The sequence below is a fragment of the Silene latifolia genome, chromosome 4, assembly GCF_048544455.1.
Source record: "Silene latifolia isolate original U9 population chromosome 4, ASM4854445v1, whole genome shotgun sequence".
Lineage (NCBI taxonomy): Eukaryota > Viridiplantae > Streptophyta > Magnoliopsida > Caryophyllales > Caryophyllaceae > Silene > Silene latifolia.
Genome location: NC_133529.1, coordinates 53,044,392 through 53,062,354, shown reverse-complemented (window position 1 = coordinate 53,062,354; position 17,963 = coordinate 53,044,392). Strand labels below are relative to the sequence as shown.

The following is a 17,963-nucleotide window of genomic DNA, read 5'->3' as shown; positions in this document are numbered from 1 at the left end:
TGAAACTGGTTTATGCAAGAATAAATCAGTAGTAAAGAAGCCTAAAAAGATGCAGCAGATCTGGAAACCCAAGGTAGCAAAACCTTCTAGAACTGTTACTGGCTGTCAGGCTGAAGTAAGTAGCAGGGATGCTGCACCTCTACCAGTGCTGCAACTTAATGTGGTAGTCACTCCAATGCCATATCAAGGGTCTGTGCTTAATTCCCTGACCCCTGCCAGAATCCTAAACAGATTTTCCAAAAAAGGTGAGGGGAGTCTTGCTGGACCTACTTTTGTTGATTCCTAAGCTATTCCAAAAGGAAGAATCTGTTGAATAGCATGGGTAAGGGGATTTCTTCATCACATTTCAATGGTTAGCATTGGCTTTTGGAATATTCGTGGCCTGAATAAAAGGAATAAGCAAGGTGATGTTAGACGTCTCTTGCACATTAATAAAGTAGGATTGTTTGGATTAGTGGAGACTAAAGTGAAATCTATTAATATCAATAAAGTGCAACATAGTTTAGGGGATAGGTGGCGTTTTCTTAACAATAATGACCTAAAGGAAGGGGGTAGGATCTGGCTCCTTTGGGACCCTACTCTCTTTCATGTGACTCTTCTGCAGAAGGATGTGCAAGTGATTCATGTGGCTGTTGCTCACTTGTTGTCTGGTTTTTCCTGGACTTGCTCTGTTGTCTATGGATTCAACAAGGACAGTGAGAGAGTAGGGATGTGGCATTCCTTACAGCAGTGTAAGGCAAGTGTTAATGGCCCTTGGCTCATCATGGGGGACTTTAACAATGTGCTTCATGCTGGGGAACGTATTAGGACTGATGTTACTCTTGCTGAAATTCATGATTTCCAAAATTGTGTGGACTTATGAGGTTTATATGATCTGGTGACTCAAGGTGCATATTTCACATGGAACAACAAGCAGGATGAGGACAAAAGAGTTTTTAATAGAATTGACAGGGTCCTTGCTAATGATCAATGGTTGTCTAATGGTCCTTCAGGGATTGCATCTTTCTTACCTGAGGGCCTTTATGATCATAGCCCTTGTATCATTAGGCTATGGGATGATAATGATAGACTAAAATTTTGCTTCAAATATTTCAACATGTGGGGACAAGATGAGAGATTCAAAGCTATTGTTCAATCCATTTGGCAGCAGCAGATCAAAGGGTGTATGATGTTCCAGGTGGCCAATAAGCTCAAACTTCTCAAGCACCCTCTCAGACATATGAATAGAGAAGGTTTTGGTGATATTCTTAACACTGCCAAGGTAGCTCAAATTGTACTTGAAGACATACAAAAGAAGCTCCATCATGATCCAAAAAATATTAACCTTCAGGCTGAGGAAAGGGCTGCAGCTGCTACTTTTAAGGAGCTGGATGTGCCTAGGAACCTGTTTCTCAACCAGAAAGCTAAAATTCAATGGATGGAATGCAATGATGAGAATTCCCACTACTTTCATAGCTCCATTAAAGCTAGAAGAGCCCATAATAAGGTTTTGGCTATTAAGGATCAACATGGTAGGCTTTGCTCTGATAATAAAGACATTGAGAATGCTTTCCTTGACTACTATAGTGATCTCCTAGGCAGCTCAAAGGATGTAGTTGTTGGAGTGTCCCCGACAATAATGTGATCACAATTGTCGATCATGATGATCACATGTTTAAATCTCATTTTTAAGAATACGTAAGGGATGATTCATTTTATAGTCAACTGATCAACATTAATCGGTAACGATTGGCTTGCTAGAGTTTGACGTTACTGTCGTGGGACGGTGGTGGTCAGTTGATCCATTAAGGTAACACTTAAAGGATGATGCCCTAATCTGTAAAGTTGATTAATTGTATGACGATACAAGTTGATCAATTCCTTAAAATTGAACAATTCAATTAGTCAGAAAGAATATTGATATCTTATTGTAATGGGATTAAATAAAATTTATTTTAGTAATAAAAATGCTTTATTACTAAAATTTCTTATTGTTTGAGAAACAATAGAGATAAGAATGAATGGTTAATTATAATTACAAGATGTTGTGAATTATAATTAAATAACCCATTTTATTTATGTGATCAAGTATCACTAGTCAATTTGTTGAATGTAATTTAATTAATTTATAAAATGATATTTATGTGATAAATATGTATTAAAATTAATTAATAACATGTAACATACTACATGTGACATATTGTGTGACAAATGACAAATTGACACAATAAAATGGTAGTCCATTTTATGAATATGGACTGAAATAAAGAGGGTTTAGTGGATGGGGGTAGTTTATTTTAATAAGCTAAAATAACACCATCATGACACTACTTACCTAGCCTTACATGCCTAAGGTTTAGATAAGAACAAAAGTAAAAAGGGAAGGACCATATATTGGTCCTCTACCTCCCATAACCGTGACCCTCCTCCACTTTTAGAGGATTATTTTTCCTCTACTTATTCTTTTTATGCTTGTCCATTCAAAAGACATGCAAAGTTTTCTTCTCTCACATATTCATCTTTTTCTTCATGAAAACATGAGATTTTTGATTCAAATTGTTCATAAAAGATTACTAATTTTATTTGTGTAATATATGAGTGTTAGTAATCAATTTTAAGGTAAACTACTAAACAAATATCTAGCACATATTATTTAGTAGAGATAAGGGATAATCTTGGGTGCAATCAAGAGGAGTGGCTTCTATACTTGAAATCTTTGGAGGATCATCCTATTACTAAACATAGCTCAAGAACAAGTGAAGGTAGGAGACCTTACTTGTGCCCATAAACCGAAATATTCAATGTAAGGAACCGGTTTTCCTCTACACTTATTTATATGTTTTGCATGCATAAGATTCTTAAGTTTTTATGACTAAAACTTTAAAATAAAATATGTGATATTTAAAATATGATTTCCATTAAGTGGTATTAGAGCATTATGGTTGTTGCATGCAAGATCGGGATCGTTTTTCCAAGATAATACGATTAACGAATAAAACTTGAAATTTAGGATTTATGAAGATAAATCACGAAATAATTTTGCATGTTAAAAGTTTCTGGTCCTAAATGGATTTTAGGTCATATGGGATGATTTATGGATTTTTATTGTTCATTATATATATATATATATTTATATTATTGGCATTAAAATATGATTTTTATGAGAAAAATAGCTAAACTTTGAATTTTTCAGTGGTTTTTGGATATGTTTTCACATATATTGTCTACTGATGGCCTGTAAATTGTCATGTTAAAATAAGTTGCTTTGCTCGAAATATAAATTTTATAAGTTAAAATCGTATTTAAATGGGTAAATAGGTTAATATGAGTTATTTTTCGAATCTGGTCATGCAAATTTAGTATGTTGTCACATGCAATTTTACAAGATGTGTGTAAAATAGTTGGCTATAATGAAGGCTTTTTGCATGATTTATGAATTTTTGATGAAAAATCACATAAATAGTGACTATAATTAGTAATAATGCTAAAACATACTTCATGACTAAAGGAAAAATGTCACATGTTGCATTTTATCATATATTTCAGATCTAAAAGTGAAAAGTTGATGAAAATAATTTTTCTCATATTTTTATGGTCATAATTGTTAAAACCGATATACCGCAACATTGTTTTTCTCGATAAATTTTCGAAATTTTTAACCTAAGTTTTGAATATTATGGGTGTCATGGTATTTTTCCAGAATGTTCATGAGTTTAAATTTCAAATTTCGAAATTATTTGAAATTTTTATAATTTAATTTGAAGTTTATAGCATAATTTTGTATTTTTGGGTCCATTTATGAACAATATTAAGAAATCAAGTTTAATTATTGTCAAAATATTAGTGGAGACTAATTTATGTAATTATTGTGATTTTAACAAGTTATAATCACGCAAATCCATAAAAACCGATAAATATACGATATTGGCTCTTAAAAGGCGATTTATCATAAAATTGAGCATGTTCATACATATTATAATGCTGCATTTTATTTATGATTGTCATATTTTAATTTTATGTAATTTTTGAATTATGTAATTTTACTTAGTATGGCCTTAGTTTTAATTGGTATTACCCGAAATGTATGGGAATAGCGATTCGGTTGTAATTATTGTGATCTCGTATCACCGTTTTATAATTTAATAGATTTATTTTTATTTTTATTATAAATGTATAATAGGAAATTATGTAATTTTATTTATTATTTGTAATTTCCCGGAGTTTCCATGAAGACGGTGTTACCTCGAGATGCGTGCCAAGACCGAAGTTCAAGGGACCAAAGGAGTTGGTTTCCGAATTTGTAATAGTTTATTAGATTTACTTTTTTAGGAAGGCCATACTAGGATTTTATTTTTATGCTTTGCATTTTATTTATATGTTGCATGCATCGCTAAATCGCCATAACTAAACATGCATTTTAAATCGAGTTTATCGACCGTGTCAATTATAATTATCGTAGTTCACCGCTTTAGTTCACTAAAACGTGATAGATAATAAGTTGACATAACCTCTCGCTAAAACAAACAATTGAGACTTAGCCTTACCAAAAAGTAGAAAACATGAAAACCTATTTCGTGAGGAAGTGCGCTCGGCCACACCGGGTTACAAACCTTGTTACGTAGGGGAAGTGGGTGATAAATGTCTATCCACCGAATTCATGTTGATAAGGGATGAATCGGCTACACCGTGCCCAAGTTAATGTGAATTTGGATCATGGACACATTTATTCAAAATTTGGGTTGAACTCAACAAAAATATTCTCGACCATAGCCGGATGTATTTTGGGCTAAAGATAAATATTAATGTAATTTTATCGACCAAGAGTTCTAAAAGTAGAATCGAATAAAGAGTTAATCCACCGAGTTATATTGATTAGGGATGAATCGGCTACACCGTGCCCAAGTTAATATGAATTTGGATCTTGGAATCATTTAAAATAGTTGGGTAGAGGTCACTATATAAATGCTCATAACTTGTTAAATTATTTACAAGTATTATTATGACGATAAATGTTAGTTTTCATCATTCCGTTGTCGCATCGTTTGCATCGTTCTATTTCTTCACCACAATTTATATACGATATCATTTCGATTCAAATCTCCATTAAAACATCATAACTAAAGACAAATATGAATTTTCTTCTAAAAACCCTCGTGTTATCCATTGGAAGGATCTCTTATGAAGAGTATAGATGAAAGTTATTCGTGATCAAAAGGGTTTTTGATTTTTGACTAACATATCTACTTACAATAAATTGTTTCTCATGTGCTTAATTGAGTTAAGTACGTTGAATCATTTTGGTGACTAGATTTGTTAGAAATCGTAATTGACCAAAATACCGCAACCACTTCAATAAAAGTTTTAAGACTAAACGAATAAATTGAAGAGTAGTCTTCATGAATTTCAATTTTGCATAGCAAAGACTCATTGAAATGAGTGGGAGCATTCTGTTAAACCGTTAAGAAAAGGACGAGGTTCTAAGAAGTAAAATTAGAATGGAATTGATACAAGGTAATGGTAAAAGTTAAGTTATTGAGAATAACGATACTAAACCTATCAATCCCGACCAATAAAGTTTCCATTGTCTTAATTGTTTGACGCTAGAAAGGAAACTACACCAAATTATTGAAGAATCAACAAGTTAGTTGTGGGACATCTAATGGGACCTTCTTCTTTAAATGTTTATTTGATTGACATAAATTTTGCTAGTACTACTCCGTCAATATTAGAAACCGGTGGTGGTTTTCATCATTGTATTTGATACATAGGATGATTAGAATATGACGACTAGCAACAAATGATGTTGAGAGATAGAGTCATTGTGTACTCAATCTAGTTTTGGGTTTAAAGTTGTACTTAATTATGACTATTAAGTGCATAAACTTTGAATAAGAATATAATCTTGTTAAGATACAAAAGAGGTTTCACTTTTGTGACCCTATACACCACGATTTGATGTATGGCTAGCCCATTATCAAGGTGAATATATTCTAAACCAAACTAGAATGATACATCATGTAGATGATGCAAGACTCAAATTGGTATCCCAACATTAAACCTTAAATTCTGGAATGATGAACGCAAAGAGTTATCGAGTACTACCATTAGATTGTTATTCTTATGGTATATGCATATCTTGTATTCAAAGCAAGATGTCTCGTGCCTTTTGGTTGAAAAGGAGATCGAGGTTGTAAATCATTGATCCAAAATAGGTTGATCATTTTCTTTTACCAACGATTTAAGTTGACGCTAATGTGTTCACTTAATAAGGTAAATAGAGAAATATTTGAAGAAGTTCAAAGAGTTCAAAGAATCACGATTTAGTCGTGATGGGATTATCAAAGTGAAGACTTTGATATAAACCAAAGGAAATGTGATATAGTATCACAAATTAATCTCTCTTAGCACGCATCGTGGGATAATGTGTGGTTGGATAAAGAAATAAAACACTATTCGAAATGGTTTGGACTTCAATCAAGTTACTTTGAGTTACTAGATCCTTTTGGGGATTTTACCATTTTGTCTAAATTATTTATCCAGTAAATCTAAAACGAATCATATGAGATATGAAATGGTAGGGTACCATGTTTGTAAGTTTTCAAAAGAAACAAATGCTCATTTTTCCTTACTATAATCACGAGTACGACGGGTTTGTGGCTCGTGAAGCTGTCTTTCTAGAATACAAGTTTATTTCTAGAAGACAGAGTTGGAGAATTATTTCAAGAGCCACAAATAAATATTCAAGAGCCACAAAGAATTATTCAAGAGCCACAAAGAATGTTATGTCGCAAGAAACTAGTCTTTCTTGGCTACATGAGACGTTTTGTGTAAGACGTTGTTTCTTCAAAACCTAGGAGGTTAAAGTCATCACTTGTTGAAGATGATGAATTAGTGTTACTTTTAGAAAGTAAAGAGCTTGAAACTTATAAAGAAATTGTTTGATTCAAGTTAATTACTTCTAGAAAGTAATGAACATATGACTTACATGAGAGTGTTTAAGTCACAACTCAATACAAGGCTTAGAGCCATGAAAATACGAAATAAATTCCAAGTGAATTGTTAGATATCAAAGCTTGATTGGTGGCAAAGGGTTTTGCACTAGTTGAAACGCTCAAGTCTATTTGGATCTTCTTAGGGATTGTGTTTCATTATGATGATATACATATAACGAGTGAATCTAAAACCCACTTCCTCAATTAGAAGGAATGTATTCAATACATGTCATGAGTTTTGTAGATTCTTGCAATCCTAAGAAAATGTGAAACTTAAGAGAGGGTCTTAAGTAGGACATCAATGAGTTGGAATCAATGTTTTGATCATGTTATAAAACGTTTTTCGATAAGTCGAGAAGTTGTGTTTATACATGGAGTTTAGTGGGAGTTACGGTAATTTTAATTAGTCTTGTATGTGGATGACATATTGATCATTGAGAATGATTTAAGACTTTGGAGTAATATAATACATCTTTAATATCCCGTTTTATGAAGATAAATCCACGTGATATTAGCGTCAAATAAGAAGTCTTATGTTGATAAGATTCATGATTAGTTCAATCGAGTTGAACATATTTGAGTGATTCCATTTGCTTCCGATGCCGGATCAATTAAATGAGTAATGATGTATAACACTTCATATACTTTGAGTATGATGAATTGTTCAAATCGAATTTAAGTAATAGTTACCAAATAGCCATATTGATTATTCTTAAGTGCTTGAAGAAGCATTAAAAATGCAAAGTTAAGTGTTTTTGCAATTCACAAATTTGTGTACGGGCTTACACTAATGACTGTTGAGATTATATAAGGTTTCGGACAAAAACCGTATTCGAAACACCTAAAGATGGTTAAGGAACCATTGTGGCTATGTTATTTAAGAAGTGGATTTGCTAGAATTGTTCTAGGCAACAGAATCCATAGCTATGGTGCCAGGAAGTTTTCTTATGCAGGTAGACTTACTTTGGTCCAGCATGTTCTGAACTCTTTGCATTCTTATTGGGCATCCTTGTTTGTGCTACCAAAAGGAGTCATACACAGAATAGAAGCCACATGTAGGATTTTTTTATGGGATGGTAGTGCTGAGAATAGGCGCAATCCTTTAGTTGCCTGGGATACTATATGCAGGCCAAAGCAGGAAGGGGGGTTGGGTCTAAAGAATCAGGAATTGTGGAATATTGCCATGGTTTGAAGACTTGTGGATTGGATAGCAACAAAGAGGGAGTCCTTATGGGTCCAATGGGTGACTGCTAATTATTTGAAGGGGATCACCTGGCAGAATTACACGGCTCTTAGTAATTCCATCTGGGTGTGGAGGAGGATTTGCAAGGTGAAGCAGGTACTTGCTAATGGCTACAGTCATGGGGGTATGGCAGGTGCAGCAGTCTGGTTATACTCCTGCTGGTTGTTCTGAGTGGCTTAGAGGAAGAAGGACCAAGGTAGAGTGGCACAATGCAGTTTAGGACAGTTGGAATCTGCCCAAACACAGGTTTATGGGATGGCTCATAGCTCACAACTCCCTGCACACTAACAGCAGACTGAAAAGCTTTGGGATGAATGTTGATGGAATGTGTTTCCTATGTGGGCAGGCAGAAGAAACACAAAAGCATTTGTTCTTTGAATGTGCTTTTAGCAGAAGGGTTATACAAGAACTGATGAAATGTTCTGGTTTAAGGTTACCTAAAACTGATGTCCTGCACTGGTGCATCCATAATACAGGCCTGAAAACGCAAAGAAAAGTAATGATTGCCCTGGTTTTGAGTGTTATGTATCAGGTGTGGCAGCAGAGAAATAAGAGTCGTATTGAGCAGCTGGTATTGAGGCCAAGTCGTATTGCACAGTTGATCATTGATGATATGAAGAAGAGGATAAAGGAAAGGGATAAGAGGAAGCTGACAGCACATGAGTTAGATTGGCTAGGGAGCTTAAGTTTTATATAAATCCTTGAAAGGTTTAGGCCTTTATTTTTGTACTTGAAACTCTTTTGATATATATATATATATAATACCCTCATATTTTACCAAAAAAAAAAAACAATTAAGAACAATGAGAGATGCTTACAACGGAAATTGAGTACCCTTGCAATCATGAGATGTGCAAGAGGATGGATCCCGCACACTGTGAAAACAGTGGGATCTATTCTAAGGCTAGAGAGCTTATGTCTAGATTGGATCTAGACATGTACTCAGAAAGTTTTGTAATGCAAATGTATACATTATAAAGGAAAACGAGTATGTAGTAAGGTTGAGTAAGGTACAAGAAGTTGATAAAACCTACTAACCAAAGCCTTCTCATAGGTTTAACATGATGAGTCATGTCATATGTCATTTCACTTGCATTGAGATGAACAACTACATATAAGATGAAAATTGATTATCAGAATATGAAGTAGTAATCAGGTATTGACTATTCATATGTGACAATCACATTTGTCGTTCGAGTTTTTATAAAACTCCTTTTATACTTTGTTACATCCAAACGGGTTGTGGAGACAATATTGAACCCCGTTAAAGTGAACCCGGATTAACATGGTATTTGCCCATAGTCACTTGTATGAGGTAACGTCTCGAAGTGACTAGAGTTTGATGCGATTGATGGCAAGTTCAAGTGTCATAGAGTCATGTGAGATGAATAGTCGATCACATAGGCAGACTGTTAGGAACACTATGTCGGGCAGTGACCGCTTATAGAGTTCTGGCAAATTTATAAAGCCTGGTCGTGGCGAGAGCTACTATAGTATTCTAATGAGTCGATTCTTTTGACTAAAGACTGTTCGCCCATGGTGGCACGGTTTCAGATTAACTTTGATTTATGTTACTACGACCTTCGTAAATGGGGTCAAATGGGCATATTTTGGGTTATGATGGATGTGGCTAGTCGAAGGGAATAGTGCGATAGGAATTGTCCACCCCCTTGTCAGGGTTATAACAAAATCTCAGGGCCACTCGAGGAGTAATGAACTGGAAATGCGTGGCCACGCTCGGAAGGTATCTATGGTAGATAATTCCGGTCAATAAGTTATTCTCCAGATCGAGGAAACCACTCTCGATATGATCACTTGCAAGTACGACCTGAAAGACACCTTGCATTGAGTGGGAGATAGTAATAGGACAAGAGAATTGGTGACGCACACTTGTCGAGGACAAGTGGGAGATTGTTGGAGTGTCCCCGACAATAATGTGATCACAATTGTCGAGCATGATGATCACATGTTTGAATCTCATTTTTAAGAATACGTAAGGGATGATTCATTTTATAGTCAACTGATCAACATTAATCGGTAACGATTGGCTTGCTAGATTTTAACGTTACTGTCGTGGGACGGTGGTGGTCAGTTGATCCCTTAAGGTCACACTTAAAGGATGGTGCCCTAATCTGTAAAGTTGATTAATTGTATGACGATACAAGTTGATCAATTCCTTAAAATTGAACAATTCAATTAGTGAGAGAGAATATTGATATCTTATTGTAATGGGATTAAATAAGATTTATTTTAGTAATAAATATGCTTTATTACTAAAATTGCTTATTGTTTGAGAAACGATAGAGATAAGAATGAATGGTTAATTATAATTACAAGATGTTGTAAATTATAATTAAATAACCCATTTTATTTATGTGATCAAGTATCACTAGTCAATTTGTTGAATGTAATTTAATTAATTTGTAAAATGATATTTATGTGATAAATATGCATTAAAATTAATTAATAACATGTAACATACTACATGTGACATATTGTGTGACAAATTACAAATTGACAAAATAAAATGGTAGTCCATTTTATGAATATGGACCGAAATAAAGAGGGTTTAGTGGATGGTGGTAGTTTATTTTAATAAGCTAAAATAACACCATCATGACACTACTTACCTAGCCTTACATGCCTAAGGTTTAGATAAGAACAAAAGTAAAAGGGGAAGGACCATATATTGGTCCTCTACCTCCCATAACCGTGACCCTCCTCCACTTTTAGAGGATTATTTTTCCTCTACTTATTCTTTTTTTGCTTGTCCATTCAAAAGACATGCAAAGTTTTCTTCTCTCACATATTCATCTTTTTCTTCATCAAAACATGATATTTTTGATTCAAATTGTTCACAAAAGATTACTAATATTATTAGTGTAATATATGAGTGTTAGTAATCAATTTTAAGGTAAACTACTAATCAAATATCTAGCACATATTATTTACTAGAGATAAGGGATAATCTTGGGTGCAATCAGGAGGAGTGGCTTCTATACTTGAAGTCTTTGGAGGATCATCCTATTACTCATCATAGCTCAAGAACAAGTGAAGGTAGGAGACCTTACTTGTGCCCATAAACGGAAATATTCAATGTAAGGAACCGGTTTTCCTCTACACTTATTTATATGTTTTGCATGCATAAGATCCTTAAGTTTTTATGACTAAAACTTTAAACTAAAATATGTGATATTTAAAATATGATTTCCATCAGTGGTCAGGGTTAATATTGGTGTTGTGAGGAGGGGCATCTGTGTTAATGGAGCTCAAGCTGATAGCATGATTCAGAGGGTTACTGGAGCTTAAATCAGGGAAGCTCTGCTTTCCATTCCTATTGAAAAGGCCCCAGACCCGGATGGTTTCACCTCTTGCTTCTTCAGAGATACTTTTGATATTGTTGGCAAATATGTGATTTAGGCTGTTCAAGATTTTTTTGATAATGGCACACTCTTGAAACTGTTGAATGCCACAGTGGCAACCCTCATTCCTAAGAAGGAGATCCCTGAGACTGTCATGGACTACATGCCCATTGCTTGCTGCAATGTCATGTTCAAATGCATTTCTAAAGTCATTTGTTCTAGGTTGGCTAGGGTGCTTCCTGACATTATTAGTCCCAATCAAAGTGCCTTCATTCATGGGAGGGAAATTATGTATAATGTTCTCATCTGTCAGGACTTAATGAAACTTTATAATAGGAAGACTTGCTCTCCTAGAATTATGATGAAAATGGACCTTAAGAAGGCATATGACTCTATTGAATGGAATTTTGTGGAGGATATGCTTGTGGCTTTGAACTTTCCTAATCAAATGGTCACTTGGATCATGCAATGTGTGACCACTCCCTCCTACACTTTGGCTCTTAATGGATCTCATTTTGGGTTTTTCAAAGGAGGTAGGGGCTAAGGCAAGGGGACCCCCTGTCTCCCCTCCTTTTCACTTTATGTTTAGAGTATTTAACCCGAATTCTTGCTGTGGTGACTTTAAAACCTGACTTTAGATATCACCCTATGTGTATAGGACTAGGTCTTTGCCATTTAGCTTTTGCAGATGAATTGTTACTCTTCAGTAGAGGTGATACTAACTCTGCCAGGATCCTTATGAGGGCACTGCACACTTTTTCAATTGCCTCTGGTCTCACCATCAACACTGCTAAATCTGATCTCTTTATGAATGTATTGACTGATGATGAGGAAGCACAAATCCTTACCATCTCTGGTTTCAAAAAGGGCAGCTTTCCTTTTAGATACCTGGGAGTGGATATTTCTTATAAGAGACTCAATAATCAGCAATGTAGCAAGCTTGTGGGCAAGATGGTGCTTAGAATTCATAGCTGGAGTGCTAAATAACTCAGGTATGCAGGGAGGTTAACTCTAGTCAAAGCAGTTCTCTCTCAGTTACACTGTTACCGGGCTAGGATTTACCTGCTCTCTAAAGGAGTAATTCACAGGGTGGACAACATTTGCAGGAACTACTTGTGGTCTGGTAAGGATAATTACCACAGAGTACCTGCAGTATCTTGGGACAATTGCTGTCAGTCCAAAGTTAATGGTGGGTTGGGTATCAACAACTGTTATGTATGGAACATTGCAAGCATTGGTAAATATACTTGGTGGGTTGCTAACAAGAAGGATAGCCTATGGGTACGTTGGGTACATCACATCAACATTAAGCAACATGACTGGTGGAATTATTCCCCTACTATCAACTCTAGTTAGGTTTGGCGTCAAATATGTAAAGTGAAAGATAAAGTGAAGATTTGTTTGGATTGTCAGCATTGGCTCCATTCTCCTTACTCTACTCAGATGACTTATGATTGTTTGATGGGCAATAGGGATAAGGTTAGATGGGGGCCCTTTGTTTGGAATAGATTGAGTCTACCTAAGGTAAACTTTATCAATTGGCTATATGCTAAGAATAGATTACTCAGCAAGCAAAGACTCCTGAAATTTGGAGTCTTGTCTGATGGAGTATGCTGCATTTGTGCAGCTGCTCAGGAGTCACAAGAGCATCTCTACTTTGATTGCCAATTTAGCATGCATTGTTTGAAGCTGGTTAAGCAGTGGCTGGGGGTGTCCTGGTCTTTTCATTCCCTGGACACTATTCTAAGAAGAAGATTTAAGAGTTTACTGCAGAAGCAACTTATTATGGCCAGCTTTGCTAGCCTAGTTTACCTAATTTGGATGAGCAGGAATTCCGCTAAGCATGAGAGCAGTGTTCCCAGTCCTACTAAGGTTCTGCAACAGGTGCAGCACATGATCAAATATCGTCTACAAGCTATTAGATCTGAGGTCACCATTCTCAGGAGTCGTGACTTGCTAACTTCCAGGGGTTTGGTTGCTGTCTAATTGAGTGTACTATAGTGAGCTTTGATTGTATTTCTTAGGACCGTCTGTTAATTTATAGGGTCCTATATTGCTTGAACTCATGTACCTGATTCTATGAGCTTAATGAGAATTTCACATTCTACCAAAAAAATGTTTGTTCAAAGTAGGTTGCGAAGTCGAAATGTACTTTTTTTGTTAGTAAGGTGATCTGTACTCAATGTGATGACATTATAAACAAAGAAGGAACACATAGTTTTATTTACGTGGAAATTCTTATGTTAATGACAAAGTTTGTAAACTTAAATTCATTTTGGTGGACTATCTTGTGAGTTTGAGTTGTATTATAGTTATAATCTACGTAATATTTTAAACATGATGATGTAACTTGTTGCCTCAAGTCATATGCATAATCATTTTTCATTTTATTTAATTACTGATGTGACCATTATTTGAGCATATTTAGTCCCCGAATTAGCCTCGTTCCCATGCTTTTTAGTGCATAATTGGGTCATTTACTATCTTTAGTCCTTTGTTTTGCATATTCTTTGAGGTTTTGTTTCCTTGGTAGGAGAGGAGTGCAAACCTTGCATTTTCATGGCAAAATAGAGCTAAATTGATCGAGTCTAATGACCAAGCATCAAAGATAAGACAAGACTAGAAGGCCTTTGTACATATTATAGTAGATGGGCAATGATAAAGTAATCCTTGCACCCCCGACTAAATCCCGGAGGATTATTGGAAGAAGAGAAAAAGAAAAGAAGAAAGGAGAAGCTGTGACGAGATCCGCTCGTCTAGCATAGCAAGACACCCGTCCAGGACTCCAAAGATCCGAGCGTCTTTGCCATAGGGACAGCCGTCAAACCACGCCCCAATCCGCTCGTCCAGCCACCCCAGAATCCGTCCATCCCGACCCTTGGACGCCCGGATTCTCTTACAGGCTCATACGTCTTCTTCCTCGCTCCATGAAAGATGCGCATATTTATGAAAGACCGGCAAAGAGGAGACACGCATCTTTTCTGAGAGGAGCGATTCCTCAAGGACTTAATTGTCATTTAAGCCCTTAGTAAACCCTAATTTGTGTACCTAATCCCCACTATAAATACCCCATTAGTCTAATTAGATTAATCATGTTCTTCTTATCAATCTTTAGTGTAGTTTATATCATTCTAATCTCTTCTTAATCTTGTAATCAATTTCTAATCAAATACAAATCTCATTTCCTTAATTTCTCTTTTGTTCATCTTTTATTTTGGGTAATTGAAGATTATTTGGGTTATTATTAGGAGATTGACAACCTTCCAATCATTCATCAAGTACTTCTGTTATTCTTTGCTTTATTTTGGAATCATTATTAGGTATAATTCTCTTAATCCGTTTTTAATTATTGTTAATCATCTTCATTTATTCATCATATTTTGCTTTGTTAATATGATTGACAACCTTGTTAACATGTCAAACTTGATAATGAGTGAGTAGTTTCCTTAACTAGGGTTAATGGGTAATTAGGGGAAACCAACATGGGGGATGATTCATGCTTAATTTAATATGTTTCATAATTTATTTGCTTGCTTGTTGTGATCTCAACTTATGCACATGTTATGTTTGATGAAATGCGAGCCTATGAATCCTTGCATTTTTTACCCATCACTTACCTTTTCAATGAGACTTCTAAGACATAAACCAACTCGAGTCTCATTAGACCATGCATATAGTTGAGTAGGGAGGATTAAGTCGACTTGTAGGTGTTGTACAATCTAATCGATTCGGCTCCGGGACCCAAACCTTCCTAGGATTGTAAGATATAAACAAACTCGACCCATCACAACAATAATTGCTTGCTTATAATTTGAGAATATGTTTGTATGATCAATTCCCATGAATCCCCTATGACCCCATGACACCCTAGTGCTTTTAATCAATTGTTTACATCTCATTTTAATCCTCTTGCTTGTTTACTTTTATTGCTATTTAGTTTAGTGATTTTCTCATCTCAACCCAAATCGTGACACCCCTAGACACCGCTACTTGCAATCGAAAATCTTACATCAATACCCGTCCCTTGAGATCCGACCTTTACTTGCCTCTTTACTAATAGTAGAGTTGTTTGTGAAGTTATAAATATTGTTTTGGTCTAGGTGCTCCTAACGACAAGTAACCGAAAATTAAGCTCCAAGTGAGTCCGACCAAAAATGGCGTCGTTGCCGGGGACGGTGTTAACTTGATTTGATTTTTTTAGATTGTTATTAGTTGTGTCTTTCTTTGCCTTGGGGAAGTAAAACTACTCAAGGTTTGTTCTAATTATTTTCAAGTTGTTTGATATTTTGCAAGAGGGATATTATAGATTGTATTGTTGAGGACCACTTGAGTATACCTTTCTTCAAAGACCCCATGCAAGCATTGGAAGCCTTGGAAGCAAGTGAGGCCAAAAATATGCATTGGGAGTTAGAGGTAGATCTTTTTGAGGCCGCTCTAGCTAACAAAGAACTTACTCATGAGCAATCCGAATTACTAGATAACATCCTTGTGGAAGCATATCAACCTATAGAACATGAGCAATCAATCATAGAAGATATCTTACAAGCCGAAGAGCAAGAAGAATTTGTCATGGAATTCGAGTATGACGAGATTGATGAGCTTGAAGAACAAGTTGAACATGCCATGAGAATGGAGTGTCTAATGGAAATGGAGCAAGTTCTCAATGAACCTTCAAAGGAGGAAAGTGAGGTACAAATCCCAACTTTAAAACCCCTTCCCCCAAATTTGAAATATGCTTTCCTTGATGAATCTAAGACCAAACCCGTGATTGTTAATGAAAAACTTGATGAAAACCAATTGGGAAAATTGCTTGATGTGTTGAAACAATATGAAAAGGCTATAGGTTATAGTCTAGATGACCTTAAGGGGATAAGTCCCAACTTTTGTATACATAGAATTCATCTAGAGGAGGACCATAGACCTACCATTCAATCTCAAAGGAGATTAAACCCCCACATGCAAGAAGTTGTCAAAGGAGAGGTTATGAAATTATTTGATGCGGGAATCATATATCCCATATCGGACTCTTTGTGGGTTAGCCCCGTTCAAGTGGTACCTAAGAAAGGAGGTACCACGGTGGTGACAAATGAAAAGAATGAGCTAATACCCACAAGGAAGATCACTGGTTGGCGTATGTGCATTGACTATCGAAAATTGAATTCCGCAACAAGAAAGGATCATTTACCCCTACCATTCATTGACCAAATGCTTGACAGGTTAGCCTCCAACAAGTTCTTTTGCTACCTTGATGGGTATTCGGGATGCTTTCAAATCCCCATACACCCGGATGACCAACACAAGACCACCTTCACATGTCCTTATGGTACTTTTGCATATAGGAGGATGCCTTTTGGCTTCTGTAATGCCCCGACCACTTTTCAAAGATGCATGATGAGTGTCTTCTCCGATTACCTAGAGACCATAATGGAAGTTTTTATGGATGATTTTAGCGTTTACGTAAAAGACTTTGACTCATGTCTGCATAATCTTTCTCTTGTATTTCAAAAATGTGAAGATGTTAGTCTTGTCTTAAATTGGGAAAAGTGTCACTTCATGGTCAATGAAGGAATTGTTTTGGGTCATTTAGTCTTGGAAAAGGGCATCGATTTCGATAAAGATAAGGTTGAGGTGATAGAGAAACTCCCACCTCCCGGGAATGTTAGAGGGGTGAGAAGTTTTCTCGGTCACGCGGGTTTCTATCGCCGTTTCATAAAAGATTTCTCAAAAATAGAGAAACCCCTCACTCAACTCTTACTTAAAGATGCCCAATTCTATTTCACTGATGAGTGTGTTGAGGCCTTTAATAGTATTAAAGAAGCACTAATGTCGGCACCGATCATTCAAACTCCAAATTGGGAACTACCGTTCGAGTTTATGTGTGATGCTAGTAACTACGCCGTTGGAGCGGTTCTAGGCCAACGGGTAGGGAGAGCTCTACATGCTATCTATTATATAAGCAAGACTCTTGATCCCTCCCAAGTGAACTATGATACCACCGAGAAAGAGCTTCTCGCCATTGTCTATGCTTTGGAAAAATTCCGTTCCTACTTACTTGGATCCAAAGTGATTGTCTTTTCGGATCACCGTGCTCTCCGACATCTCTTAATAAAGAAAGAGGCAAAACCGAGGTTGTTGAGATGGATTTTGCTTCTTCAAGAATTCGACTTGGAAATATGAGACAAGAAAGGAGCCGAGAATGTAGTGGCGGATCACTTGTCAAGGATCCAGTTTCATGACGAGGAAGGAAAAACGCCGATCAATGACTCATTTCCCGACGACATATTGATGGCCATTCAAACACAACTTGAAAGGCATATCACCCCATGGTTTTCTGATTATGCCAACTATATTGTTGGAAGAGTACTCCCTCCAAATTTGAATTACAAC

The 17,963-nt window shown here is 36.0% G+C and overlaps 1 protein-coding gene across 1 annotated transcript; it reads left to right on the top strand.

Annotated features, from left to right (window-relative positions):
• Positions 1-349: 349 nt before the first annotated feature.
• Positions 350-8,225, top strand: LOC141651511 (uncharacterized). Its single transcript, XM_074459219.1, has 3 exons — positions 350-800; positions 888-1,591; positions 8,100-8,225. The coding sequence occupies exons 1-3, from the start codon at positions 350-352 to the stop codon at positions 8,223-8,225; spliced, it is 1,281 nt and encodes a 426-aa protein (XP_074315320.1).
• The last annotated feature ends 9,738 nt before the right edge of the window (positions 8,226-17,963 follow it).

Bases quoted from the DNA above. Each gene is read 5' to 3' on its own strand.
- LOC141651511 (XM_074459219.1), top strand. From the start codon at position 350: ATGGTTAGCATTGGCTTTTGGAATATTCGTGGCCTGAATAAAAGGAAT. The intron at 801-887 runs GTATTAGGACTG...TGGTGACTCAAG, and splicing joins TGTGCTTCATGCTGGGGAAC to GTGCATATTTCACATGGAAC. The intron at 1,592-8,099 runs GTAGTTGTTGGA...TACTATATGCAG, and splicing joins TCCTAGGCAGCTCAAAGGAT to GCCAAAGCAGGAAGGGGGGT.